Consider the following 23,037-nt stretch of genomic DNA (forward strand, 5'->3'; position numbering starts at 1 on the left):
ATAAAAACTATGTACCTGTTAGGCATTTCTCTATCGTTGCGGAGGTGTTTATTGGAGTTCACCGAGAAACCATGCTAAACCCGTATTTAGCTCGTGGCGGATCCGTTCAAGGAAACGTTATGCGTTACGGATTCGTTATGCACCCTTTACTCGAAGTTCGCGTTACTGTTCTAGCTTCCACTTTCTGGTCGATCGTTTTTACCCATAGTGCCTAGATCGCCTTTTCGCCTGCAATCAACATTGACCTCACACCGAGTCGGTCTAAATTGGTCACAGTTAATCCTACGCCAGCTTGCCTTCAGTGTAAAGCGTATTATTGTCCAATCGCAAACGAATCCGAAACATTTGTGACCTACATGTTGACCCTTGATTCGTGAATAAACTGCTGTTCGACGCCGCTCTTATGACGTTAGATAGTGTAAATCGCGGGGAATACCCAAAACATTGATAGGGAAACATCGCGCCCGATCGGTAAGCTTAGCCGGAGCCGGATTGTTCAGTTACTGTCTGAACTTCTTGCGAAGCGCACTTTCGAAGTGAAGAACATGGAAGAAGTGAGCAATTCACAACAGCTGTTAGCATTGTCCCTCGGTGATGAAGTTGATCTGTTCCACGTGAAAATATCTGGTCAGCAGATACTCTTGGTACGTCATCAACGAACGCTGTACTGTTTTCGCTTAGAATCAGGGCCGAACGGTCCATGGAGGCTACAATGGTCTCGGGAGAGATTTTTCGATGGAACCTCGGTGCGAGACTTGCGCCACAGTCTGTTCGTCACTGATTCTGGTTGGCTGTTGCTGAGGAATCGGAATGGGTTGCAGTTCTATCGTCTGGAGGGCAACGAGCTAACACCGCAAGTATACGCCTCCGCTGCATGGTACCATTCAATGTACGGGTGGAACGAGCCCGGGACTGTGTTTCTTATGGGCCACTTTTACACCGACCGTGAACGCATCGGTGTGCTAAGCCGGAACAAACGGGGAAGTGTGCGCTTGGAGCAGATGGTGGAAAGTGCCGTGTTGGCTGGTGGCGCCCAACCTTTGTGGCAGTTAAGTGGGCCTTCGGAAGTCCCGGATACCTGGAAGCAGAAAACAACTCACCTACAGTTGGCCCTAGTAGACGGTAGCAACCAATCTGCTATCATTGAACGTGCTGCTCCAGCTAAATTAACCCTTCACAAGTTTACTGAGAACAATCAGCTTCAAACCATCGCGCACTTCGATGATGTACCGTTTACCTACGCCGATAAGGAGTGCATTGTTTTCGGTCACTTCCTCGGAGATACGGAGAAAGACTTTCTACATTTCACCAACTCAGGATTAACACTGTACGAACGGATTGGAAATACTTTTCGTGCTGCACTTCAGGATCCATCGTTTGGCATTTCCGCATTCGGGTGGACGGAACAACACTGGCGCACAATTAATTTGATCGACGGTGATGGAGATGCTAAAGATCAACTGTGGTTGTCCGGACCGCAGGGCATAGCGGGATATCGAGTGTCAACTGCGGGGGTCGAGAAGATTTCTACTAACTACGAACTTCCTGATGATGCACGTTTCGCTCGCAAAGTTGCTATAATTCCCGTTGGCGCACAGTCCATGGTCGTGGCCGTTGCAGGCAAGACATTAATGTCTTTTGCGTTGCCTTCCGCGAGATCGGTGAATGCGGTGAACGTTCCTGAAATCGGTGAAAACGGAAGCACCAATGATGAAGTGGGTAGCAGTGACCCCATTTTTACCAACAACCCTCGTGTTGGACCAGTCGTGGAAGGTTCTCTAGCGGAGCAGTTGGACACGAGTGTATTGGTCGAGCCGATCAATCCATTTGAGGGTAACCTCAACTTTGCCCTGCCATTGCTTCGCGTTGGTAAGCTGTTAAGTATTATCACCACGAAGCACGTTTTCTATCGGGAAGCGGACAGCGCTGGGACGATGGGTCGCGGGTGGTCCCTAGGAATAGACTGTATATTCGTCGACCGTCGTGATAGCATCTTCGAAGAAGACCATCGTTACTATCTGTCAAAAGACGGATCAACAACACTGCTCACGCCGACGGAAGGAGCGTCCTTTCAACTCGAAGACAACAATCGCACCATGGTTTCGCACGATCGAACCGGGAATAAATGGGAGATCGTGTACGACGATGGGCAAGTGTACACGTACGGTTCCGACACGTCTATAAAATGGGACATTGGATCCGAAGACTGGCCTTTCGTGCTCGATGAACGGAAGTATGGTAATCGCAAGGATCAAGTGATTCCATCTATATGGTATCTGACCCATCATAACGACCGAGAAGGCGACCAGTGGATGCACTACACTTATCGCGAACAATCTGGTAGTCGTGACCTGCTACTGAACACGATCACCACCAGCGGTGGAGCATCGCTCCAGATGTCGTATTCGCAGCAGTTCGGAGAGACGCTTTTCACTAGTTTCGCAATCAATACGCCCAGCTACAGCCAAACGGTGTCGCTACAGTATGTCGAAGTAGAAGGACAAGTTAGCCTGCGAAGAATCACCCAAGCGGGTAAAACCGTGCTACAGTTTGCATACGGCGGTCCCGGAGGTACGATGAACGAAATCGTTTATCCGAATGGATTGATGGCAAAGTTCGACTATACTCAGCTTCAAATCGATCCCGACATTCTGATGAACCGATTTGAGACGTTCTCTCAACCACGCGCAGAGTACGGTCCGAGCTATCTGCTAGTCTGCGATGTAACAGCACATGGACAGGTTCGTGTTCGTATGCGAGATTTCCTCGGTTCCGATACCATACCGGTTGCGGGTTCACCGATCCCTGCGCTCGGGAAACGACCTGTCATCCAGTACGAGGTATTCACAGGTGAAACCTACTTTGCCGTCTTACTATACCACGGCCAGGAAAAGGAGCAGGAATTGTGTCTGTTCAGTAGCGAGGAAAACGTTTGGCAGGCCGATCCCAGCTATATCAACCTACCCCACGATACTGCCATACGATCGGGACAAGATTTTTTGCTCGCCATTCAGTCGCAGCGTGTTACGGTTATCGAACGATCGAATGGAAAGTGGAAGGCCCAAAAGCCATTCGCTCACGAGAAGACTGCTCTGTTGTTCTACTTTTCGCACGGTTTCTTAACATATGACGATCAGCTGCTGAAGATCCACACCCGGGGGAACGGTCAGTGGCTGCCGGTGGACCTAGAGCTTGCTTCCGATTTGATCACGACCAGTTCGGCCGTTTTTGATCACTTCCAGCACGCTCAACCAGTACTTGATAATCTGAAAGCAGGGATCCTGCCAGATGCTTTAAGCATGTACCACAATGTCGTCGTATTTCGCTCGCTCGCTCTGGAAGGCACTCGGTTATACTGTCGGCTTCATTTATTGCACCTGAATCGTAACCATCGGGTGGCACGGCGAGAAGTGATCCAGCTTCTCATCGAAGACCTTTCCTCGTACACGTTCAACCCACCGGAGATTGAGGGAAATGTGTTCCAGTTCGGATACCGGTTGGAAGGCACCAAGTTTCGCCTGAAGGTGCTCGAGCACACCGGCAAAGTAATGGAAGAGATCGACAAAATTAAACAACAAATTGAGGAGGACATACGCGATCAACCGAACGCTCCCGAACGAGAAAAGGAACGCTATCGTCAGGAATCGCACGCCAAATTGAGCGAAGAGTTGGCGGAGCTACACCGGAACGTGACTGCCCAGGTTCCGTTTGCGATTGATCCAGGAAAATTCGGAGTAATCACTAACGCAGCCTACATCATTGCGGCCAGCCACAAGGTGCGCTACGATGGGGTGGCTTGGAACGAGGAGAGAATCCCGCAATCAGAGATCACTCTCGATCGGGTGTCGGTGGAGCTTGGTTCAAAGTATCGCCTAATGAGAGCGCATCAAAATGCCACGTTCGATTTAGTAGGCCCCGATGGCTCCGTTGTATTCAACACCGAAACACGCGACGCTAGTGAGCTGCAGATCAGGTATCCTGCGTATTTAGCCACCCACAGAAATGGATCCACCGTGCAGCTGTACGATTTCGATCGCGCTAGACAAACGAACTTGCCGGCAGATGAAACGTTAAGTGTTACCAGTAATCAACTTGCTGTCATCAGTACTACGGGGGACGGAAAGGCCCTACTAGTGCGATCAATGAAAGCATTCCGAGTAACGCTGCAGAATGTAGTCTACCGGCACACGTTGCTTGACAGCCAGACGGGGCAACGAAAGTTGTCCTACTTCTACGATTTTGATCCACGCACAGCCAAACCGTACGGGACAGACTTTTTGATGACGGACGTGCAGATAACTCCAGGTAGTAGAAGCGCTCCGTACGGCTGGTTCCAGGAGCAGTATGACGCTGCGAACAGCACCCGCAGTACCAAATCGGTGTTCAGCTCCGATGGAAAGCTCGTCAAAGTAGTGGCCCAATCAACGTTGACTGATGAGCAACATAAGCCACTCGATCTTGACGGTATTCTTACCGGGCGTGATGGACGAACCGTCATTGCTGACCTGCGTCCCTACAAGCTCTCGCAGAACGTTGTATCCTACTACGGGTTTGAACCGTACGAAAGAAACTTCAATGCTGCTTTACCAGCTAGCAAACGATGGACCTGGAGTCAAGGAGCGGTGCGTGAAGAAGATGGCAATCATTTCTTACGCCTCGGTCATCGATCGTCACTCAGTGGCGTCTTTCACCCGACAAACCCAGTCGGCACGTTGATCGTATCGTGCTGGTTGCGATCGGTAAACGCGTCGAATGCGATCGGCAGTGCACTATCGGTTCATCAGAACAGCAAGACCATTAACGGAGAGGTTCGATTTGTGATGGATGGTTGGAACTTCGTGGAAGCATTCGCCGAGAGCACGGCACGGTTCGAGATTCAAGTATCAAGCGATAGCGATTTTGTTTTGGATGTGGATCACCTGAGAGTTACTCCCGCTCACCTGAACACGGAGGTATACATTTACGATCATCTACTGGCGGTTAAACGATCGACTTTGCTGAGCTCGGGCCTACTGGCACACCATTTGCACGATGCTTTTGGCAACGAAGTTGGTCGCATCACTGAAAACGGTATGGTTGACAGTCTTACGCTTCGGTCACGAGTGCACAATAGCCGCGTTGAGTTTAAGTCAGCTATTGGGGAGCTTCTGAGGACTACGCGTTCCAACTCCTATTCCGGATCGTTAAAGTACATACCGCAAACATTAGTTCTAAGATTTCGATACGCTGCAATAGACTCAGGTGTTGTAACGGTGAAATTTGATGCCAGAAGCTTTACGTTGGAACTTTCGAAGGGCTCTGAATCGTTGCGCGAACGCAATCACAGTGTGCGGATTCCTGGGGAAGGCGAACTAGCAATCTTCTGCACCCGGGACCGCTACAGCGTTTGGGTTGACGGGGAACTCAAAATGGAGAACTTCGCCGAGGAGATTCGTTTCCAGCGATACGAGATACAGAGTGCGAAAGGAAACGTTTGGGAAGCGATCATGCTGTACGACGCGGGGGTGAGTGTGATCTATAGCACCGGTTTTGGACTGCCCAAGCAGCTGGTGGAACTTAAAAGTGCTGCGCTGGTAGTGATTCAAGAGATCCTATATGACGAGCTAAACCGTCCGGCTATCAAGACGAAATGGACCGAGATCGATGCATCGAGTGCGCCCGAGCTTTTCGGTTATCGACACGACTTCGTACGAAATGAAACCGACTTTTGGAAGACGGAACGGTTGCAAGGATTGGTTGCGGAGCTGAATGTGGATTGTGAAGGATACGCTTACAGCCGGACCGTGTACGCAAACACCCCCCTGGACGACATCAAGACGGTACAGTCGTTCCCCGGAAAGCAGTTTTCCACACGCGGTGCTTTTGCCAAACACTTCGATAGGCCGACACGGATAGACTTTTTAGAAAATCTGTTCCCCGCCGGGAAAGGGTTTCGGTATGAGTACGAACGGTACCCAGATCAGGCCGTCACCGTTACGGTGAGTGTGCAAGATCGGAAGATGGCGTATTACGTTCGGACACATCACGGCGATCATCGACTCACTACGTACCAGTACGATTCCGAAGGCCGACTGGTTCTGCAGCTACCACCTTCGTACCACGAGGAAGCGGACACGTACTCGATGACGAGCCCTTTCTTGGAAGGAACGTTTTCTTCCGATCAGCTGCAACTTCAGCATGCCTGGGGTACCCGGTATGAGTTCGATCGAACCAGTGGTTTAGTAAGCTCCAAACGAACACCCGACGCTGGCACGGTAAGGTATCTGTATACCCCGGAAGGTTTACTACGATTTGTGGTACGTCAGAAGCAACGCACAGCAATGTACTTCACGTACTCACCCGTCGGTGAGCTGGCGCAGAAAGGTGTGATCGAACTGGGACTGGCGGATCTCAAGAATCTTCTTCCCAACGACTCTGATCTACCTGTATCATCGAACGCCGTGCTGTTTAACCACAATCCTACCGATCTTGCGCCACAGCATCGGCATCGGGTGCAAAGCAGCAGAAAAGTGACAAACGAACACACACTGTCCGAGTTGCTGCTATTCGATCACCACGAACACTTGATCGCGAGCACTCTCTACTCGACCTCTAACTCTAGCCATTCGTTACCGATTGCGTACAAGTATCGCAACAATCTGATCCACGAACTGCATTACCCCATCAGCGTTCGTGGTAAGAACTTTCGCCTTCGCTACGACTACGACGCTCGCGGTAAAGTTGTTGGACTCGTGAATGTGGCCAGCGGAGAAAAATACGTTGTGATCGAAAACAATAGCTTAGGGCTCCCCAAAACGATGACACTCCAACCGGGGTCGCCGCATGCGTACTCTCGCAAGTTTACGTACAACCAGCCGGGCTACTTAACGCAGATAATGGATCCTTACCTGACTGAATCGATTGACTACACGGGTCACGGTTACGGTGGGCTACCAATAGGAGACGGTACGGTGCAGACAACGCGCTTTAATGCCACCTGGCACGCCGACAGTGAATCCCGACTGCTGGAGCTTAAATCAACCCACTTCGGAACTACCCCAAGAGCGAAGCTATGTTTTGGGGCACTGAAATCTGCCGGCCTGATAGATACGAGTGGCAGACCGGCGCGAAGTCTCTATCCAGCGCTTGAGCTGAACCTACCCACCCTGTGCCGCCTTGGAGCTTACGGACATCGTGTGGCGTCTCTGCTAAATGAACGAGGATTCCCACAAATCTACGGACACATGTACGATTACGGCAACCATCGGCAGTTGATAAGAGCTAAATATTTCCAGAACCCGGATGAGGCCCAGCTAGAGCCACTCCGTAGCTCGTCGTTGGCGAAAGTGAACGGTTTGAACACAACGACAGCAGCGGTCGTTTGGAACCGTCTCGTTGAAGCCGGGTTCATACACCGCGATTGTCGCTCAGTCCGTGAAATCGATTGCCACGGATTGCCAGGAAAGTCCCTCTTACACCCGGTCATCCAGCAGCATCCTAATGGGGCTGCGTTGGGAGCTTTGCTACTTCGTATGATGGCAACAGGCAAAAGGCTGACGGAGAGCGTCTTCCGACAACTGTGCACCACGTGGTACCGCGATGGGGTTGTGGACCCAGATGCCGTGACCTGTAACTCTCTGTGGAGTACACTGTTGAACAACGGATTTGTTGGCACGGACACCAACGGTTTAGAAGCAATCAGTCCGGAATTGAGGACACTGCTGAAGGACTACATCCTGCATCTGCCGGCCATTGTTGAAGTTCTGTACCGGCAGCATGGCACCGCGTTGGGTCTTAATTCGGGCGACGTACAATCGTACGGAATTGATGGCAACGGCAACCATCGACACTTTTATACCGGGTTTCGACGGTACCGACTCGAATACGTGAAGCGAACGAACAAGATTGCCGCCGTCTACCGGACGGATCTTGCTTCCGACGACCAGCTAGAGGTTCGATTTCCAATGGACCACAACGAAGACGGTAGCGTTACCCGTGCCCTGCACAAAGGTATCGAGCGTATCGTCTACGATACGCTGTTGAATCGAGCGACGGAAATCACACTTACCGACGGGCGCCGGGTCGTCTTTGACTACAATGTACGAGGCCAGCGACTTTCAAAGCGCTGCTACGATCAGAGCGGAAAGCTGTTGCGTAAGAAACACTACGTCCGCGATGTGCAGGGTAAGCCACTAATCGAGTATGAAGCTCGTTACGACGGCGACAATGCCACGGGCAACGGGGAAGTGCGGGCAACGATCTTCCTGTACGCCGATGATCGGTTGATTGGATTTCTGCGAGACGATCAGTTCTACAGTGTTGCGCTCGACCACGAAGGATCGGTTAGGCTGGTGGTGCGAAATGGTGAGATCGTGGCGGCTTACGACTACCTGAGTTACGGGGAGTTGTTGCGAAGCTACGGAGAGGATGCTAACGGGCAACTGGACTATCGTTACACGGGAAAAGAGTGGGACGAGGAGACGCGTCTGTACGACTTCCATGCTCGACTCTACGACCCAGAACTGGGTCGCTTTTTTCAGATGGATCCCAAGGAGCAGTACGCTAGCCCGTACGTGTACACCGGAAACTCCCCGATATCGCTCGTTGACCCCGATGGACAATTTGCGTTCATCGTGGCCGTGGTCGTCTTAGCTTCCGCCGGAGCGTACCTTGGGGCAGCGGCAGCCAACAACTCGTGGAACCCCGCCAAATGGAACCTCAAACAAGCTCTCTTGGGTGGATTGATCGGTGGCCTGATAGGTGGTTTCGCTCCGGCAGGCTTTGCTGGGTCTTTCGCCGTATTGTCCGGCGCGATCGGCACGGTTGGCGCCACGGCTGTAATGACAGTGACAACCGCAGGATTCGGCTATCTTAGTATAGCATCGGCCAATAGCAGCTGGGATCCACGAAAATGGCATTGGTCCCAACCGGGTACATGGAACGCACTCTTCGCGGGAAGCATTTCCGGTGGTGGACTGTTCAATGCAGTTGGCAAGCTTCACAGCATCTTTCAATCGGCGACCGTAATGCAACGGGTAGGCCTCACGATCCTCACCACCGGCGTCACAGGCGGGTTTCTACTGTACGGAGGAAGCCGCGCCAATGATGGAAACCTGGTGTTTTGGAAGTGGGACTGGAGTAAGCCAGGTACCGTGTGGGGAGCTGTTGAAGGGACCAGCTTCGGGTTGACCCTAACGCCGCACCTGGTTGCTGCTGTGCCGGAAATTGTGAAGCGTGTCGAGAAACTAAAGGAGATCGGAAGAGCCCTAAGGGAATCCAGTAGCGGGGGTAATTTGGAAGCGATAGGTACTATGGTAAAAGCGGAGCTGCTAGCATGGCGCAAGATTTACTCTGACATCAAGGGGAGAGACATGGTTCGGTTCGGACTATCGAATGATCTGCACAAAAAAGCTCAATCTCGCCTTGAAATGCACCTGGGGTCTGCAATCAATCCCAAAGGGGCCATGGAATTGATTGACAAAGTCCTCGAAGCGGAAGAACTGATTGGTGCACTGCTGAAGAAGAACCGACGTAGTATATCGTTTTATGGCTCTACAACTTTGCCTTCAGCCCTTTCGAACGTAAGCCAATTGGCGACAGGTTTCCCTGCCGAAGAGAATTTATTATTCATGGTTTCCGGCACGGACAGAGTTTTCCATTGGCTTAACAGGCTTTTCCATGGCTTATTTGGCGGTTCGAGTAAATATGGCAGTTTTTATCAGGCTACACACACCAACGTACAACATTTCTCGAGAGAAGAGTCTGCGGAACGTAAGAAATCTTTTGTAATTCCAAACTGTTTCATCCGAACGAGCGATACCTTCGATAGGATAGTCTGTTACGAGCAGCCAGGGGTGTCGTTCATTTTCCCGCACAACCACACCGAACCAACCATTGCCGAGGACAACTATTCCTGGTGCTATCCCGTCGAATACGAAGGACATCCATCGGTTGCGTGTTCGGGATCAACTAGTTCGTACATTTTCACGCCATACCGTGGGCACGTTAACTATCTTGATCACGTGAACGGGACTCTCACATTGCTGCTAGTGCTTCCTGCCATCGCCCGAAGTGTTGTATCCTTCGTGGGATCAATGGTCACGGGCAAGGTGCTCTCTACAAATAGCTCTGAAATAGTATCCTCGGACGAGCAAACGAATCTCAAACGCCAACTGCATCGGCTGCACCGCGTGATTGATGGGCACGTTAAGCTGCTAGGTAGTTCTGTTGAGTGCGAGTGGTTCAAAAGCATAGCCGAAGACATCGAAGACGACGTTCGCACTTTTGTTGGCAGTGTCGGCCCGTCCCGTGTGGCGTACCAAGAGTTGATAGATCGCATATGGGCGCTAGAAGAGGAGCTGCTGGAAACGCAGGACATCGTAGCAACGATGCACAACGATCATTCTTTGCGAAGCGAACCATTGCAAAAAGTCGATTTCCTGCCTTCCGCTATCAGTAATCTTGCAGCTTCCGGTATGCTTATGCCGTTGGATAAGTTTATGTTTCGTCTACTGCGGTAAAATGTGACTAGAGCGAAAGATTGTAATTCCTTCTACACACAAAAAACATTGGCCCTGAGGTTCAAATACGAAACACGAAAGAAAAAAAAAGTGCGATAGAAAATACCGTTAGTAATGTACACTGCTGGCCAGAAAAATAGGTAAAAGTGTTTAAGCTGCATTGCATTTGATCATTTTTCAAAGCCTGTTGCATGCACAGGTATTACAATGATATCACAAGATAGTAGTACTAAAAATAAGATAAAGATAGTCTAAAAGAAGTGAAAAATTCTAGCAATTCGCTTATTACAATAGAAGGCAGTTAAAAGTACCTGGCCAATAAAATGCGGTAAATCTTTCAAAAAGTATCGCGACTTTTCAATTTCCGCGGGCTACGCGGGCTGTTTTGCTTGGTCGTCTCGAAATGAAAAGTCGCGATACTTTTTGAACAAACCTCTACACTCGTACAGAATCAGTATGGTGATCATTGGTTTAGTAGTGGTTTGAGTAGAGTTCAAATTGTACCAGCTTTACACAATTACCTATTTTATTGGCCAGCAGTGTAAATAGTTTAGGATGCATTTTTTTATTAAATAAAGCATTTCTTTACGCACTGCTGTTTTATGAACCTTATCATTTTTCCACCACTGTGGCTAGTGGAGCTCGTTCGCGCAGTATCTCGCAGCTGTCAATTGACACTCGATTGTTGGCGCTGTCTCTCTCTCGCCCGCTCTCCTCTCTCTTTCGTGTTCGGATGTGTTCGGGTGTCAGGTTCGTCATCAAAGTTAGGTTTGCAGTGTCTTAGTTAGGTTCAAAAATCGGTCGAATTAATAAAAGCTTCATACAATTTTTGACGTTTCGATAAACACAAATTTCGTCTGAGGTTGGTTGTTTCGACGAAACTTTTTACACCGAAACGGAGCACGGCAGTCCTCCTGGCCACCAGAGACTACCTGGGAATTCGTGGATTTTAGTTTTGTTTCGTGCCACCAAGTAGCCACCAGATAGTACTAGCGGCAGGAAGGAAGGGAGAACGCGGACCACCATTTCCACGCCGATCAGTTTCTTGGCCGTCCATCCGCAAGGGAGGAGGGGAAACAAGGAAAACTTAGCTGTCCGCCGCCGCCATCGCCGTCGTCGTGCTCCGCCAGTGCTTCGGTAGTTAGTTCCGTGCGAATCTACACACCCCAGCGAAAAAACCGTGCTAACGTTATCAGGCCAATCTTCGCGAAGAGTGATACGTTGTCCCCGAAATTTCGTAGCTCGTTTATTTCGACTTTGTCGTGTGCAACGGCTTTCAAAGCGGACCCAAGTAGTAGATGTGTGTGCTGAACGCGGGGGTTCCATAAACCCTTGGCCACGGGACACCATTTTTCAGTGCTCAAACGCCATCGGTTGGGGCAAAGAAAGAAACGAGGCAGCTACCGAAAGGCAGAGCAAAAAAAGTGAAGTCCAATTTTTCTTTCACTGACCCTGATAAAAGCAGGCACGCAGCCAGTGCGAGACAACGACGGCCCCAGCAAAACGAGAAAAAGGAAAACTGTTGACGTGCGAGAGAAAAGGAGGGCGTGAGTGACAACCGCGATAGGACCGCACAGTAAGCCAGAGCGAGAGCTCGGTGAAGAAAAGGGGAGCAGTGAGTGAAAGGCGTGCGTGTGTGTGAGAACGGGACTCTGCTTTCCAAGGGGTGTCCACATCCTGGCCAATCTTTGGAGCAAAACATTTCCATTTGCTTGCAGCGGCGGAGACCAAGCAACAGAGCTAGTGCAATCTGCCAGGAAACCATTCCTTTCTGTCGCGCATCCGAAAGTGTGTTCGTGTGTACGGTTCCATGTGCGCGCGTATGTGTTTACTGGTGCGACAATCAACCAGCTTTTAGATTCTACTTTTTTGCACACTCAACTTGAAACTTTCGTGGACGTTTTTTCCTGATAAAAGAATCATTTCATGTTCGGTTGCTGGCTGCCAACTTTAGGGGCTCGGTTGAGGCACAGTTACAGCGTTCGAACGTCGCTCCAGACATCGAACTGTGTGGTGTATGAACAGGATAGTACGGCAGTGCTCGGCAAGGACTGGTTGCGGTGGTCAGCAGAGTTGCAGGACGAGTGGACCGAGAACGCACGGGAGGCAGTGGACGCAGTAGGGCAACCCTTTCCTCTACACATTCGTCATCCTGCGAAACGCCAGCTCCAAACTCTGAGACAATATGTTGATTAAACTGGTGAAAGAAGACTTTCCGTGTCTGAAAAACGGGTTTATATAACATTATCTACGTGCTATCGAGTTTCTTCGGATCTATTTCAACAAGGTAAGTGCAATCACTACACTCTATTGCGTAGTTTCGCGTTGCAATGGAAACGCAGATTCCATTTATTCCCATTCGTCGAAAATTTCCATTTTGCTTTCGCGAGAAGATCCTGTTTTTTTATTATCATTTGTTCAACGCTGCGAACAGTTCCACTCGCAGACACGAACACATGCACGCTTCCGTATGCGGCTGAACGCACACACAGCAACGCGGGCCCACTTCGGTTCGACGAGGCTGCGTCTGTATTGGTTTGGTTTCTTTGTACAGGCAACGTGCTTATGGATTGTTGGGTTGCGCTGTGCGCGTACTGATTGCGCGTGGGGGAAGAGTGGGGGGTTGGGGGGTATGAGGGAGCAAACGGTCTTGTTGACTGTCAACAAAATCAGCTGTCAGCTGGTAACTCAGCTGCAACAGCGGCGCTCAGGCGCTGCGCAACAAACTGTCAAACCGTTGAGTGACTGTGTATACGAATTTCGTGAATATATCATTCCGGGGACTGATGATGTACAATTTTATCTTTTTGCATCGGATAACTGACGATATTTGAATTAAGTTACACTGTCCATGATATTCAATATAGTTAAACTTAGATTTGGCCCCGCCGAGACGGATCGATAAGAAGCGAAACCCCACGTTCTTATGCCCAAGCAGCAAAATATTGCATCACACAGCTTAACTTTCTACTTAATTCTGTCCTGTTGCAAAAGGGACAAGGTTTGTACCCGACGGTTTCCTTTTAGAACCATCCGATCAAGTATAGATTAATGTTTGAAAAGTTCCTTTAACCTTCAATTTACGACACAGCAATACGATATCATGACCGATTCAATGGTTTTGTATCGATTTACAACCCGTCAAGCTGACAAGGGACTAGCAAACTTATTGACACCCGCTCCTTGAGAACCATTCTACAGCGTGCGCGGTGAAGGTCATCGAACTCTAACTCGATACCCGTCCCAAAAGTATCATTTACATCACGGCACAACCCCGAAACGCGTTTCGGACGTCACTCGCAGAGGGACGAGTGATTAGATACGCCGTCAATTAGCTAGACGTCTAGTCTGGATATCGCGCCGTTGCTTCTTCAAGTCCTGTTATACGCACTCAGATGTGATCCAGTCTAGACAATGTAACCTGGAAAAATAGCACAGGAATGGCACATCATTCGTCTGGCATGTGAAACTCATTTAAGCGCTGACAAAGCAATAGGTGCACACTAGACAACAAAGACCGCACCGGAGACCGACGCAGAAAAGATGCTCGGCAGCAGACACCCCGTAGCAGAGGCAATCGATCCCCGACGTCGGTGGCTAATAAATATTTATTGAAAAAGTGCAATGAATTTAGAACACACTTGCCCCTCCGGACAGACGTGCGCGCCCCATGTTGAGTAGTGGTGGCAAACAAAAACAATCATGGACCACCACAAAGGACTTGCGTCGAATGGCGGCAGGGTGGAACTGGCCACGAAACCATCTGACCACGAGCAACGTGAGCGATCCCAGAACCATTTACTGACACGCGTCTATGTACTTACACTTCGCCACGACGGGTTTGCGGACTTTCGGAAAACGTCAAGCGGTGTAGGCTTTTTACGCGTGGTACACCTTCGGCAACGGGAGCAACAAAAAAAAACCGCGGCCGGACGGACAGCCAGACAGGACTTGACCCCTAACGAACGACTGGTTGGTTGGTTGGCAAACAGAGCGCAGACCAGACGAAACCAACGACCGCGAGAAGTCTGGTTTCCCCGTCGTGTCGGGTTGAGGGATGAAGGATACGTACGGGCAACCCGCAACGTATGGTGTGCTGCAGGAGCGACCGAAACACCCATAGGGAGACGCTGAAGAGCGAGAGAATTGTTATCTTTGTTTGGTCTGGTCTCGGTACGAATGCATTTTCTGACCCGGTGGAGAACCGTTGATGAACGTGCCTGCCAACCCGAGGGAACACCCCTTATTCTCCGTGAGCCTTGTGGCCGTTTGCTGCATCTCCATTCTTGGCCATTCATTCGCGTACTCCTTTCACCACGTTCTCAATGTGAGAGTGTGGTAGTTTTCCCAATTTTTTGTTACTAAATTTTCTTATCGTCTGTTTTAAAATACATTATGTCCAAGTGCGAAGACCTGCGCTCATACAGTGATTTTGCAGGACGTGTAACATTCTCGATGTGTTTGTGTCTGTGAACGAAACACAGAAAGACAGAGAGAGAGAAAGAGAAATGAAATGAACAAATATGGTTCGGGACCTGTTATCTTCGCCTCGACGTCATCTCGAAAACGGGACCAGAGCCAACATGTGCGCCGCGGGTACTGCTTTCCACTTCATCAAGCAAGAAAAATTGGTGAAAGGAAAACGATAGAGCGACGACAGCAACGAGAGACCATGACAGACGGACAGAAATGAAATAAGAACAGTACAAAAGTGTAAATGTTAGTTTATAAGCAGAGTTAAACAGAACAGAACAGAGACGACCACAGTAGTGCTACTCTCTCCGCACACAAAGACCCGGCCAACCCTCGGAACCGGTATGCTCTTGTTTGTTCTGGTTCGAGATGATCTATAGATGTTGCCGTTTCGTTGTGTCGCATTTAGTTTGGTCCTACTGATGGTCCAGATTATCGCATGCCTTGCATCATAATGATGATAAGAAAACTAGAAACATAAATGTTTACCAAACGCATGCATTACACACTCGGAATGCATTCTTCGCATCGACCGATTCGACCATTGCTTTTCAAATTTATTCACATCTGTCCGAATGCGCTTTGTGCATTTCCCGAACCAGAAACTAATTGAGGCCAAGGATAATGAAGCTCCGTTTGCGTGCAGCAGTGAATTTGGGCCACCGAGGGGAGATATAGTGCATTCGTCCATTGTTGTCTCACTCGCCACCAGGGTTCGGTACGATGTTGACGTCAGTTTGGGACCTAAAATTGCTCATGCAGTTATATTTAATCGACAGAGAACGATTGGCTCTGGTTGCTTCTATTTGTCTACCGAAAACCATATGTAGACAAAGCGAGCCGAAGGACATCCTTCGGCAATTCCTTCGAAGAGCACCAAATAGAATCGGTTCTTTGTGTCTCGGTGCTCCCGAAACGGGATAAAATGAGGACACCACCGCCAAGGGATCCCGGCCTGTGGAGCTCCCGGGTGCAAGGCATGCGCAAAGTGTCCAATCCACCTACGGAACTCTCATTGTTGCCTGTCTGCTCTGTGTTCTCCGTTCGCCTATGCCAGCAAGTCACTTGAAATTGGTCCCACATTGCCTTTGTGATGGATTGCAAGAAAACGATGGAACAAACTCCGTACAATTTGAAGCATAAATCAATTACTTTACTCCCATTTGTAAGTTAATCTTTCACCGCAGAGGATGCTGTGTCGGGGGATGTGTGTGGAAAATTAAAGGCCCATCAGTAGCCTAACTATATCAAAACAGCTCAAATTTGCTGCTTCTGTTGCCCTGCTGCGTGGTGGGTTTTTAGAAGCGTCTTCCGGAAGGCTTGTTTTCATTAATAACTACGAAACAGGAAGAAGACATGCACCAAAAACTAAAAAAACCTGGCGCACACAGGTAGCAAGCCAGCCACCGACCAACTTACCGATCGAAGGAAAAAGAGAAACCTACGCTGCTGGTTGGTAGAGTTTCTTATGCAATTCGTTCGTGTCGGTGTGAGCTGCGGCTCGCAACCCAAAGGCTTCGTCTGTCTGTGGCCGCCGTGGCAGCAGAGGAGGAGCCAGAGACAGGTGGAGCAGGTCAATTTGAAATCTGCTCCCAGCAGCAGCACTCGTATCCGTCCAGGGTGCGCTACGTCGACTTCCTTGTTGCAACCTGCGCCCAGGATGTGATTGTAGTTACATTTGGTTTTCACTGCTGATGCACGATGAGTCAGCAGGAAGATAAATAGTTATGGCTGTAAAACAAGGCTATCGCGACGAGCCGCTTACGGGATTGACTGACTCAACTACCTCGACGCGCCACGTTGCTGGTGAAGCGCTTATGCTATGTATGCTCCTCCGCGGTAGCAGCAAGGCGGTAATGGAGTAATAAACGCAGCTGGCATGTGGCGGTCGGTGGCGAAAAGAAAGCAATCATTGATCGTGGGCATAGTGTAAGGAAAAACGCACACGCCGCTCCGAACAACGGGGCAAATCGTTTGGGGGTAAAACAGGCTGAATTATGTATCACGGAAAGTAAAAGTATGCGGCAGTATCGATGGAAACTTTTTGAGCCCCTTCTGCGGGGGCTACCCGGTAAAAAGCCCTCACCACTGTAGTGCGCTCGCAAGTAGCGGTGTTTATGTAATGTGTATATGTTTGATTTTTTTAAATTTTGTTGCTCAATTTTATCAACCCAACAAATTGTCTGAGAGTAGTGTAAAACACGTACGTGATGTAGCCTTGAAACCAGTCAGCCACTATCAACCGCGTGCCTGTGTCATCAGTGCACGATTTAATTTAAAATGTGTTTCAAAGTAAGTCTGCCCTTAGGTGGCACACCTCCACCACACGATCGGGGCGGGACTACCTGTAATTGCTAATGAGGGGATGGTTCGTCATACGACCTCTTAATGGTGAGGCGTAAAGCCAGCCAGAACCTCATCAAGCATAGTGACACTGTTCAACCGGCGAAAGTAATCAATTTGGTCGTCTAGACTCTCTAGACACTCCGCTCTCGCGGGGATGGTCGAAGACACTGTCCGCGGACAAAAGAAAGCTATAATCACAGGCAAACGAGCGCCGCCGCCGTGGCGATGGTTGGTAACCTCAATCGGCAGCCGGTGCTATTTTATCGCCAAAATGCGACTGCCAACGCACCGCCACGGCGGTACCCGGGTGGGATGGTGGCGACTTTGCGACCCGACCCCACAACGTACGTGATGGCTGGCAACGCGAGGACGCGAGGACGCGAGGAAAACAAATTGAATTTTGAGGTCACTTACATGTGTGCCATCATTAGCGAGCAAAACAGCGTTATATTACACGACGCACTCGCTTTTATACGCCAGGTCATGGGTGTGTGTGTGGCTCAGATAACTCACCCGTTTCCGTCGAAGGCCCCCCCCGGTGCATGCATGTATGCATATGCGGGCAACGGCAAGTTTCAAACCCTGGCCCTGGTCTGGCCTGGCAGCGCATATCCGTTTGAATTTTAAGAAATCAGTTCAGGTCTTTATTTCGCTTATTTCGCTTATTAGTCCTTAAAAGTCCTTTTTACAGGGGTTGGGTTCTTCATTAAATTCAACGCCTCGATAAGAAAAATACATTTTTATGATTTAAAATACACTTTATTATTCAGTATGACCTTCCTGAACATCAATACACTTGTTCCAACGAGACTTCAATTTATAAATTCCATCCCTGATGTTAAAAACGGGAAAGGCTTCAAAATACGCTTCCGCAGCTGCTATGACGTCATCATTTAATGAAAAACGCATTCCACGCATGAATTTGGTTAGGTCTGGAAACAGATGGAAGTCGCTAGGGCCTCTACAAAATCTCTTTCAGTAATTCGACGATTTTCCATTACGATATCCTGTATTCTACGATTTCAGGTGTTGTGTCTGTTTTATGACGTTTTTGACGTAGATCGTCTTGAAAATCGTCTGTTTTAACGACCACTTTCAAACTCAGAAACACCCCTTTTAATGTACAATTGAAGGCGAAGAGTCCTTCCGCACGATACTTGATTTTTTCCGTTGTAAAAAATACTGCTACACGTCGATATTCAATAGCTTGTAAAAAAAACTTAAGTGACCGATTTAAATGAAACTTCACCTACTTTCATATAAATTTAGTTGAAACCCTTTGTTATTGAGGCTCCAAATTTAATTAGCAACCAAGTAGTGTTCTTCAGAAGAGCAGTTTAGGAAAAATGAACACGACGTGTGGGGTTTTTTTAAATCGTAAACAAAAAGATACGACGGTTCTCCCCACCGCGGAGCAGAACAAATGGGGTCACGTACGCAAATGTTCCGCAAAAATAAGATCAGCCAAATGCGCATGTGTTGTTCGAGATCCACTCGCGACAATCCTTTGGTGGTGTTGTTGAGTTTATCAGTGATGTTGCATAATGTTAAAAGCCAAAAAAAGAAAATAAATGATGCAATGCAAATCTCGTTATGTTGCTGGCGGCTGGGTGCAGCAAACAGGACACTTTCTTCAGCAGGAACAAAGGACCGAGCAATTCCGGAGCGTGAAAGAAAAGTGTAAGTAACCCTCCCGTGAGTAGCTGTCTCACATCTGACCCGGATGGGCGTGGGGCCGCGTCCTCCCAGTCGACTCGGGTAGACATCTTGGAGACGCAATTTTAAGCAGCGAACGCGGACTTTGACGTGCGCATTTGTTAAGTCACGGTCGAGACGCTCGGTCCGGTCCGCCGAGGTCCGCGGGGTTCGCACGGCGATGACCCATCGACGTGTTCTTATCTCACTCTCCCTCTCCCTTTTTGGCTGCTGCCATTTATCTGCCTGCTGATAGCACAGTCCGCTCGTGTGTGTGTGCAGATCGTTTGACGATCCGTTGAGTTTGACGTTTGAGATTATGTACACCGCTCCGTGTACGTGTTCCCCGTAGCCAACCGTTCGTTCTCTGATAAGATACGCGATACAGTACGACGCGGGATGGGATCCTTCGTGTGATGATGGGGGGAACGCGTGTGAGGTTTCGCCGTGAACATCCGAATTACGAAATCGGTTGAAGGTTTACTGTTATTTTAGGAAAAGAGCAAAAATAAACGCCACGCTCTCGCGGTGCTGCGCAAGTGTGTGGTAGTGAAGTCAATTGGGTTCAGTCGATTCAATTAACCAGACACCTTCTGGTCGGCCGTAAACAAGGGCACACGTGCCGAGGGGCGTGCGGCCGGGCAGTCCCCCCATTGTTTGTGACGTCTTGCCTTCATTTTGCTTGCCACCGAACAGCGAAGGACAACATTCGAATGTTGATCGCGAGCAATAATAAAAAGGCCACGAAAGGTGGCTTCGATGACTTCTTTGAAACCACTACACCCTCAGGATCAGGTATATATGGGGGCACATTAGGGGCTTTAGGGAGAGCTGTTATGTGTAGCGCCGCTGTAGGTGAGATGTGTGTGAGGCGATGATTACATATCAGCTGTTGCACAGGGTGTACATACTATTGTGCCGCTTCATTTTCCCCGTTTCCCGAACTACAACTTTTAGATGGCTTCCTTTTTCGGACCTCGTTTGCTTGCCCGGGGGGGAGGTACATTAAAAGCGTGGAAGAATGTTGTGCAATGTTGGTTCTTCACTTGAGTCCCTTTTTGCCCCGGCGCAAAAGGGACGTGACGTGTTGGGTTTTTTGTTTCTGGTTTTCATCAAAAGCCAACGTGTGTCATTGGCCCCGCCGCGAGTGTTTCCCGGGGGTCGGTTCATGAATTTATTTTCCTCTCGCTTTATTGCGCGTTTTGCTTGTTGTTGTTCGTGACGTGTTCTTCTAGCCCGGAGTGGAACCCCGCAGCAGCAGGAACCATTATCCTGCCGTACTCGGTTTCGCATTAGCAAAGGCCAGGGTTCTGTTGTCTGTTGTGTGTTGAATGAAGAGAGGGAACACACTTGCGTCGCAAAAACCGAAGGATGGAATGTGTCGATGTGTTGGTGTTTCAAGATCTGCTGGACGCGGAAAAGAAAATCGAGTTGCGAGTGCGAAAGAGAGGACCCTCCGCAGATGATCATCGTCGGCCGTTGTGGGCGAGAGACCACTACTAACGCACGCGGCACGCACCACCGCTTTCGCCAACAAAAAGTGATGTAAATCCGTTTTTCTATGCGTGTGCATTGTTTTCCCTTTTTTTGCGCTGCGCAAATGTGCGTGTGCTTATCGCTCGGTACCGAAAACATTGTAGCCGAGAATTGATGATGACTGCGCGAGGGTAAATCATATGATGGGGTGGTACTGAGAGGATGGAATTGAGAGAGCGAAGAAGCAGCTCCGGAGAACACGGAAGAAACGACGGGAGGAAGCTCCGGAAAGCTCTTCTGTCTGTCTGCCATCGAATGGGCAATTTTTCCTCTATCTCCCTCACTTTTGCGCCCACTTTAGATTTACAAATTAATACCTGATCAGCGCACAGCGAAGAAGAGATCCCCAAAAAGCGCGTTGGCGGTGATGTGGCGCACGACGAACGGCGGTGGAGGAGAAACATTGGGAAGTATTAGCAGCAAACGAAAAAGGGCAAATCATACTGCGTAGTAACGCAATTTCGGATCAATTCTCTCTCATTCGTCGCACTCTCTCTCGCTCTGCCTGTTTGATGGAAATTACTGTACAAGAGAGAAGAGATTAACACAAATACACACACAAGCGCGCTGTTATGTTTGTTATAAATTGACAGCCGAATGGAAAAGGGTCACGCATTTTTGGTAAATATCGAGTAACCGACCTGCCTTATAAATCGTCCCAAGAGTTGATCGAATCGGAGCCACACGACCCCCCAGCAGCAAGGGAACGTGAGGATATACCATACACGAAGGTGGGAAATTGTCGTGGGTGCATCCACAGCCTTCCACTATGCATCATCAGCAAAACATAATTCAGCAGCAGCGGGATGAGCTTGGGCTGCCTCGAGGCATCATATCACATCGTTCAAAAAGTCCCGGGACTACCATAGAAATGGCGCTAATAATGCCATGCATATACCAGGGTTCGGAAGTACCAACCTTCAGATGAGGTGTGTCAAAATTTGATGTAATTCGAAGCATAACCAAGAAAGCTATAATGGTTAAAGTGACGCCTCTTTTGCAATCCTGAAAAAATGGACCAAAGCGAGTTTCGTGTGTTGATAAAACATTTCTCATGGGAAAAAACACTTTTCAAGCTCAGCAATGGCTTGAAAAACTTTATCCGGGTTCTACTCCGTCGAAACCAACCATTTTTCGGTGGTATACTGACTTCTATGCGGTCGTGCCGATACAAATGATGCGGAACGTTCGGGGCGGCCAAATGAGGCAGTAACTCCCGAAAACATCAAGCAAGTATTGAAAATCGTAATAGGAGACCGCAAAATGAAAGTGCACGAGATAGCTAAGATGGTGAACATATCAACTGCTAGTGCATTTACTATTTTGCACCAAAATTGGCTATGAAAAAGGATTTTTTCAAATGGGTGCCGCATTTGCTTGCGCACATTGGAACAAAGGCCACCATGGCACAATTCAATCAAAACGATTATTAAATTCAACGAAATAGGCTTCCAACTGCTTCCTCATCCTCCGTACTCGCCTAGCGACTACTGGCTCTTTACGGATCCCAAAAAGATGCTTCAGGAAGAAAGATATGGCTCGAATGAGGAGGTGATCGCTGCTACTGAGGGTAATTTTGAGTCAAAAGACAAACCGTTTTACAAACATGGAATTGAAAAGTTAAAGAAGTGTGGACTGATTGTATTACACTTGAAGGAGATTATGTTGATGAATAATAAAGAATTTTGCCGATAAAATGTTGTTTTCATAGTTAGTACCGGGACTTTTTGAACGATGTGTTAGCATTGAAAGTATCCCCACCGTGCGCACGCCACAGGGTCGGTCGCATAAGTTACGCATAAAACGTCGCATTATGGAACGCCGCGGAGCGAATGAAACTGCCTTCGAATGAAGTTCGCGTATGCATGAAATTACGACGTCCGTCCCAGTTCCCCATCGCGCTCCGGTTTGGTTTCAATTGTCATCCAATTACAACCCGTTTCTTAAGTCGCCACACCGTGTTTACGTAGACGGCATTTGGTCATTTGCCAGGGGAAGAAGAGGCACGGGGACAGGTCGATCAAATCCACAGCTTAAATCGCTATTTGGCGATGTTTCAAATACTACTTTGCCACGAGGAAGTTGCGCAGTTGACAAGCTTCATAGCCGTGTCAGCACATTGTCCGTGGCACGTGTCTTCTATTCTAAAAAAATACACATTTCTTAAGAAGACTTTTCAGATGGGAATTTTAAGATTTATTTGTGAGGAGGTTCAAATTGGATCGATTTCCAAATCCCAATATGCACAGAGAGTAAAGGGTGGTATTTCTCCGTCCCGATTGGCATCCCAATTACGATCCATTTCGGTGCTTTCAGAGAGTTCTGTTTCCGCAGCCGGAGCAACACTTTAATGGTTCCGAATGTTTCTCCCAACGTGCGTGTAGAATCCATTGCGATGTTCAGTTTTTCCTGCCCCTCTTCTGCCATCCTTTTCTCGTTCCCGCACACTTCCATGTACCGAAAAACAGAGCGACCCGACGGGCAATGG

General features: G+C 48.9%; 2 protein-coding genes across 2 annotated transcripts in view; both read left to right on the forward strand.

Moving 5' to 3' along the window:
* The first annotated feature begins 545 nt into the window (after positions 1–545).
* Positions 546–10,499, forward strand: LOC128270862 (uncharacterized). Its single transcript, XM_053008287.1, has one exon. The coding sequence runs from the start codon at positions 546–548 to the stop codon at positions 10,497–10,499; it is 9,954 nt and encodes a 3,317-aa protein (XP_052864247.1).
* A 2,170-nt stretch (positions 10,500–12,669) lies between these two features.
* The window catches only part of LOC128270863 (uncharacterized), a 36,269-nt gene continuing 25,901 nt past the window's right edge, over positions 12,670–23,037 (forward strand). The window contains exon 1 of the mRNA XM_053008288.1: positions 12,670–12,786. The gene's annotated coding sequence lies outside the window, so the exon portion shown is untranslated. The remainder of the gene's footprint in view (positions 12,787–23,037) is intronic.

Source organism: Anopheles cruzii, chromosome 3 (genome assembly GCF_943734635.1).
Source record: "Anopheles cruzii chromosome 3, idAnoCruzAS_RS32_06, whole genome shotgun sequence".
In the NCBI taxonomy this organism is placed as follows: domain Eukaryota; kingdom Metazoa; phylum Arthropoda; class Insecta; order Diptera; family Culicidae; genus Anopheles; species Anopheles cruzii.

Excerpts from the sequence above, each read along its gene's own strand:
- LOC128270862 (XM_053008287.1), top strand. The coding sequence starts at position 546 with ATGGAAGAAGTGAGCAATTCACAACAGCTGTTAGCATTGTCCCTCGGT.